Source organism: Enoplosus armatus, chromosome 10 (genome assembly GCF_043641665.1).
Source record: "Enoplosus armatus isolate fEnoArm2 chromosome 10, fEnoArm2.hap1, whole genome shotgun sequence".
In the NCBI taxonomy this organism is placed as follows: Eukaryota; Metazoa; Chordata; class Actinopteri; order Centrarchiformes; family Enoplosidae; genus Enoplosus; species Enoplosus armatus.
In genome coordinates, this window is record NC_092189.1 from 1,711,231 (window position 1) to 1,718,331 (window position 7,101).

The 7,101-nt window shown below is 43.0% G+C and overlaps 1 protein-coding gene across 1 annotated transcript; it reads left to right on the forward strand.

The window, feature by feature from the left end:
• The first annotated feature begins 4,106 nt into the window (after positions 1-4,106).
• Positions 4,107-6,639, forward strand: LOC139291839 (serine protease inhibitor Kazal-type 1-like). The gene is made up of 4 exons (XM_070913944.1): positions 4,107-4,155; positions 4,951-5,051; positions 6,048-6,157; positions 6,517-6,639. Exons 1-4 carry the CDS (start codon positions 4,107-4,109, stop codon positions 6,566-6,568), a joined length of 312 nt encoding a protein of 103 aa, XP_070770045.1. The 3' UTR covers positions 6,569-6,639.
• The last annotated feature ends 462 nt before the right edge of the window (positions 6,640-7,101 follow it).

Below are 7,101 nucleotides of genomic sequence, written 5' to 3' on the forward strand. Positions count from 1 at the left end.
TGTCGTTGATGCTGCCTTAATCTAACATGGTTTCAGGGGCCTAAGAAACCTGGACTACAAGCGTTGCATCTGCTCGGCGTTTTGTATTCCAATAGCCATCCATTGCGACAGATCTGTAAGTAATGAACCTCATGGGCGGCGTCCTTGAAGACAAGACACTGAACCCTAAGTTGCTCCCGATGGGAGACCAGCACCTCGCACGGCAGCTCGGTCGCCGTCGGCGTGTGCGAATGTGTGAGTGAAGCGCTTTTGGGAACCGTGAAAGTGAGACCATTTCCCCGTTCATTTTTCAACAAAATGTAACATAAGGAACAGATGCTAATTCCTGCTGGAACAGTCACCAGATTGCAACTGTGGGTATTTGTGTTGTCTTTTCTTGTTTTCTATTTTTTGTGAGGTACATTTTACAAAATAAGGGCGGGTCATTCAAACTCGCATTAACTGCATTTGGTTCCACGAGGCTTCTCTGTGTGTACGCCCGTAAGAAGTCGTCGCTGTCCTTCACTGCGCAGATTCTTTTCCTCTGTAAAAATGACACTACTCTGCCACTCTCACTCTCACAAATCATTGCTGGGTGACTGGGTGTTGATCTTAGAGGTGCACTTATTGATAATTGCTGATTAGTTTGAGGACATATATCAGCCGTCTGGATAGGCCACCCCGCACGGTTCTCTCCACCCACTGTCTCCTGCAGCTGTTTAACAGGGAGGTATTAGCCTACACATACTAAATGTAATGGGAAGGAAAAACCTAAGAACAGCGATTCGGTAATTGTATAGTATAGCACATTGCATTCAGTTCAGTTCAACACAACTTTATTAAGCATTGCAAGGGCATTGTAAGCAGCAGCTTCCCGGGCGAGCAATACATGCACAATAAGAAATAAGAAAAACAATCACAATTGCACAGTACATAACAGTGTATAGTACAGTATAATAAAGTATGGTATGTATGGTACACTAGTATAGTATTAGTATAGGGATAAAAAAGAGTATTAGAATATTTGATAAAAGTAGAAGCAGGTACATCCGACAGTGAGTGCACCATGAAGTCCTCCACGATCGGCCTCTCGGTTCAGTCTCTCTCTGCTCGTTTATTTTCATAACCCACTCAAACTCTCTTCTCACCATGCAGCTCCACAAACACTTCCTCAAACATCTTCAGCTGAATGTGCACTTTTCAAATTAACAGCCGAAAACAGCAAAAAAAAAAAAAGAAGTTGTGCACATTGTGAAGTGTAGTGATCAGTGCTCAGCCTGTAGGGGGCACTGTGAAATGACTTACCTGCTTTACTGACCCATAACACAGTAGAAGAAGTATTCAGTGAACGGTCAAGCCCACACAGTCCTTGCCCCTGCAATGTTGAATAAAGTTCCACCATGAGCATTTCAGCTAGACCTGGCGTGCACCTGCTGGTCACGCCACATTGTGTTTGATTTGGGTCACTCGCCGGATGGTGCACTAAATCACCGATTATTATTATTATTAAGGTACATTTCCTAAGCCGCCTGTTGTTGAGGAGCACTTCAACAGCAACTCAACAACAAGCCCATTTACGGTTTTATAAGTCATCAGAAGCACCTTAAACTCTGATCTGACTTGGATAGGGAGCTAAGGAGGGGGGAGATACGATAGGCCAGAGATGCCAAATTGATTTTTGGTATCAAAAGCTGCGCTGAGGTACAGTAATAAAAGCACTAAGGTGGAATCTGAATCCATGGTAAGCAGCAGATCATTTACCACTTTTGTCGGGGTAGTTTCAGTGGAGTGACAGGCCCTGGAAGCAGACTGAAAAGGTTCAAAAAGATAACTGTTAATATGCGGGTGCAAAAGTTGCTGAAACACAACTTCGTCTAGTACTTTTGAAAAGAAAGGAAAGTGAGAGACTGGAGTTTAGAGACCCTGAATCAAGGTTTCTTAGGTAGAGGTTTAACCACAGCAGTCTTAAAGCTTCGTGCTGGTCATAAGTGACAAATAAACAATATTCAGCATTGTAGGTCCCAAAACAGGGCCAGAGACCTTTAAAAGGTTTAGCTGGTAGGGGGTCAAGGAGGCAGGTGGTTGGTTTAGAGAGTAACACTAGTTTATAGAGAGATTTGTAAGAGCAGAGACTGACTGGGATTCAACATATGAATGTTGCACAGCCAATTTTACAGAAGTAGCTGACAGACATTTTTGAGTATGTTTGGCTACAGTGTCAAGAACACATATGGGATTGTTACTGATTAAGCGAGAGAAACAGGCTGCTTTGGCTGTGGATTTTTTTAAACACTCGTGCCACAAGAGATAGAAAACTTCCAGTTTTGATTTATGCCATTTATGCTCCAATCTCCTGCAGGCCTCTCTGACCGTCTCGTGTTGGTTGAAAGAGGTGCAACTGAATCCAGGAGAAGAGAAATGAGTAGGTTCATGTACAAACTGACTGAAGCCGAAAGTATCAAGGAGAGCAAAAAGGTTTTACTTAGAGGGTCCAAGGCAACAATCAGAATCTCATCAGAACGGGTAACAAGGTCTGAGATATATTCAACCAATTCTTCTAAAAAATTGGCAAATAAAGCCCAGGTGGTCTACAGAGAAGCACAAGGTGGAATCCATTTCCCCTGGACACAGCAATTCATCGCTGATGGAGATGGTTTTAATACTATATTCTCGAATGAATTAAATTGAATATCACTCTTGGAGTTTAGGTTGAAAACAGACCTATAGATGAACACCTCCATCTTGTTTAGTAGCCCGAGCAAAATGGGCATCGGTATAATCAGGCGGGGAAGTTTTATTTAACCCATGTTTCAGACTATGCTGAAGATGCCTATTCCACCTGCTCTCAGCAGGTCGGGGTGGCCCCAGAACAAAGGTCCAGTTATCAGCAAAACCAAATCCCCGCTCAGTACAGTAACGAGCCAGCCAGCTGTTCAGTGAAGTAAGCCTACTGTACATCTCAGGGGCCAGAGACAATGAATTGATTGAGCTCCAACTCCCTGGATAGGCTTTCTTTTGCGATCCCTGGCTGCTCCTGACAACTCCAAATTTTGTCAGTCGATTCAGATTTGACTGGTCAATACGAATATGTGATTATTCGTTCCTTTTCTTTTTTTCTCACATAGATTATCAAGCTATGCTTTATTGAACTGCCAGATTTTTGAACAGGGTTCAGCGGTGACAGCCCCGCTCAGTAATAGTAGTAAACAAGCCAAGTTAGCCCTCCGAGCTAAATACACCAACAGCATTTTTTTTTGCGGACGCTAGATATCAAAGAAATGCCAGAGACCATATCGTATTAAGTTGCTGTGACCTGCAGCAGCTGCCAAACCATTGTAAGTAGCTGTGGGTGCTAAGCTAATAGGCTGGGCGAGGCTTTGAGCTAAGCTAACCTGGCATTACAGCTGTCCAACACACATGTTATTGCCAGGTGTAAACAGGACCTAACTCACACACACTTAGTATAATTTAGCATAGTGCAACTAGGCTTTATATGGTCATAATTTTCTAATTCAATCTTTTGCAGTACATCATTTCTATGTAGCTCTACACTGTAAAAACTGTCTTACTACTTGCTTGCGGACCCCTTTTGCAAAATGACAGGAGTCCAGGGGCCGGTTGATGCTCAAATATTAATAGGCCTCAGGCCTTTCTGCCAGACAGCCTTCCTAACATGTGGTTAATGTTGTGAAACGGTCGCAGTTTGGTTTAGGCACCAAAACGACTTGGTTAGTTTGAGGAAAAGAGCATGGTTTGGGTTTGAATAACAGGAGCGTTGACTTTTGGCTTCACATGAGACGCAAACAGTGGTCTCCTGGATGAAAGTAAGCTGAGTGTCACCAGTGTAGGCCACGTGCTCATGCTAAAACTTAAGTTTTCTCCCCAACATTCTGCTCACTGTATTCCTAACCTGCAGCTGGAACTGGATATTTGTTTTTCCAGGCCGTTATTCGTTTGATCCAATCTTGCGGGCCAGACGATCTGGTGAGTATCACCTGGACTTTACGACGCAGCCAGTCAGAGGACAGCTACAGCCATCTCGCCAGGTTGTGTATAAAAGGAAAACACAGTGTGTGAAGCAAACACCTGTTGCCCACAGGGACACGTACGTACGCGCGTCGGAAGTCATGAAGCTGACCGTGCTGCTCTGTTCTGTTCTGCTGCTCTCTGGCTCTGGTGAGTTCATAAGCTGCATAAGGTAATGATCTTAACAAGTCATTTAGTCTCACTCGCTTAGCTTGAAGTGTAAGAATGTTCCCCTTGTTCCTGGTGTAATTTTCTGAGATGAGACACAGCATACCAAAAACCAGCCAGAATAAAGCAAGAAAATTTGTCAGTGTATTGTTCAGAGACTGTAATGTAAACGAATGATTACAACCAGTAATCACAGTGAAATGAAGGTTAACCTGCTTTTTTATGTAAAAATGCTGAACAGAATTATAAAAATATATAATAATATACCGCACATTTTCATGATCTGTCAGAGCAAACTGGTGTCATTTATGTGAGCGGAAGGGTTTCATTTGATTTTTGATTTTTGATTTTTTTTTTTATCATTTAAAAAAGACATAAAAACCGGACATTACCTTGTAAGTCCAACCATAGATACTGATAGACAATAGTGTCAGTGTCTGGTCAAGTTCTGCATTTCCCACAAAGGTTTGTCCCCTGGAGTTTTAATAGAAGAGGTTAAGTGAAGAAGTCAATACTATAAATAATATATTTTTTACAAAACGAGGACTTTTTGTTCAGTCCTCACCTCTTCAAAGGGCTGTTTAAGGGTTCAGACTAGATTTTAAGTTTCAGGTCAGAATTAAGTTTAGGGTAAGTTTAGGTTAAGAGAGGATTGGACTACACCCTCAGGAAGGAGAGTGTTTAGGGATCAGGGTAAGGGGCTGGGGAATGTTTTAAGTCAATGACGGCTCTCATAAGTGTGTGTGTGTGTGTGTGTGTGTGTGTGTGTGTGTGTAGACCTGTCCCTGGAGGATGAGACCGTGGCTCAGATTCCAGACAGCGATGACACCATGATGTCCGGGGCGCCTGAACAAGAAGCTCCGAGTGAACCCCGAAAGGTAAGACTGGGGGTGATCTGATCCTGTGTTTTTATTTCACCTGCTGATTTACAGATTGAAACAAGATAAAAAGGGTTGTTTTTCCACGATCTCTGCAAACTTTTATCACTGCTGCAGAATTTTACAGTGCCACGTCTTCAGTTCAGGAGGGTATTTACGGGAGGTCATGGCCAAACTAAACCGGTTTGACTGGAAAACTCATCTTCAACCGCTTTGTCTTCAAAGCTACGCTGGTGTTTTCACACATCCGACTATGCATTTTGAAAACGCTAGTCTGGGGTTGTAATGTGGACGAGGAAACAAAGCTTTACGAAGCTGTATGTATACCAACACGGTTATGGTCTGTTCTGTTGCCTATCAATCAGAATCAGAATCAGAAATACTTTATGGATCCCCGGGGAGAAATTATACTGTTAAAAAATATGGAGTTATGATAAAGGAATAAAGGAGAATAGTAGTAGCAATGGTAGCAGAATAGTAGTAGTAGTAGTAATAGTATAATGGGGGGGGGGGGGGGGGGGGGGGGGGGCTGCATGAAGGGCCAGTATAAGATGAATAAGGACTTATTTGAAAATGAGCATAATAGCTCCCCTTTAAACGACACTATTTACCACAGTGTGATTCCATTCATTACTGCAGACCGCTATCACACTCACCACCGTGAGTTGTATGAAAAGGTCAGAGGTCACCGCTTACATCTAGACGGCACCAGCATACCTGTGTACCTAAGTTGAAGCCGAGATGTTGAACATCCTTTATTGAGTTCAGGGCTAATAACCATGACACCAGGTCACAGGATTGGCCTACAGGTTGTTCCTTCCATAGTAACTCTGTCACTTTTCAGTCACAACAACAGTAATCAACACGAAATGCCCGTTCAACACGGACTAATGCACGAGTGCAAAATGCATTGATTCAAATCTCACTGTAAAGCTGACCTCAGTGCCTCAGTGTCTAATCAATAAGAATCACGTGACTGCCTGTGTTTGCGTCCAGCCGGACTGTGAGGAGTACGGAGAGGGAGCCTGCACCAAGCAGTATGATCCGGTATGTGGCAGTGATCGAATAACCTACAGCACGGAGTGTGTCCTCTGCCAGCAGAACAGGTATGTGACGCGCACCCGCACACACACACACACACACACACACACTGCATGTACACTTCATATGTGTGCGGAGAGTTGTGAGAGTGTGTACAAGAACTACGGAGCTGTATCGACGACAAAAGATTCGAGAGTACACATTTTCGGATTCTATACATTTAGGGATGAGTGTACACGTTCATAAATCTGAGTTCCCTCATACTTATCGAGATGCAGTTTAACAACTTTCCACACACATTTGCAAATAATATTGCCACAATAATACTGCATACGCACACACACACACACACACACACACACACACACACACACACAAGCCATTCCACAGTGCTGTAATTCCATGTACTGTTCTTTTCCTACAGACAACTGAAGAAGAATGTGAAAGTGGCGAGCAAAGGGCCGTGTCCTCTTTGAGTGACACACACACACACACACACACACACACACTTGGCTGTGTGACAGGCAGGTTGTATCCATTCCCTGCGTCTTGCCTTCTCAATAAAGTACATACTGCAACATGTCTCCTGTGTTATGTTGTATTCAGCTCGTGAAACATGATATGAATTCTGGTAAATGCACAAAGTTAATCTACACCCTGACCCTCCGTGGGTGATCTTAAATCCACTTTCATCCTTTGGCATGTAGTATTGCATGCCTATAAAGTAAAGCAGCATTGGAGAGACACCTTATTTAAACCTAAGTTATTAAACGGTTATTAGTGAGACAATTATGAAAACTGAAGCAATCGAACGATCCTCAAGATTAAATGCCAGTCAGGTAGAATATTAGCACAAGGGAATGAGATTAATAAAAGGTTTTATGAATTTTATAAATCCCTTTAGCACTCTCAAATAAACTGACCCCAGGATGTACATTCCCGACTAAGTAGTGCAATCTCCCCAGGCCAGATCCTGAAGACCAGAAGGTCTTAAACCAGAATTCTATAT

Coding starts and splice junctions, on each gene's coding strand:
- LOC139291839 (XM_070913944.1), top strand. CDS start 4,107: ATGAAGCTGACCGTGCTGCTCTGTTCTGTTCTGCTGCTCTCTGGCTCT. Junction 4,156..4,950: donor TCTGCTGCTCTCTGGCTCTG/GTGAGTTCATAA, acceptor GTGTGTGTGTAG/ACCTGTCCCTGGAGGATGAG. Junction 5,052..6,047: donor CTCCGAGTGAACCCCGAAAG/GTAAGACTGGGG, acceptor GTTTGCGTCCAG/CCGGACTGTGAGGAGTACGG.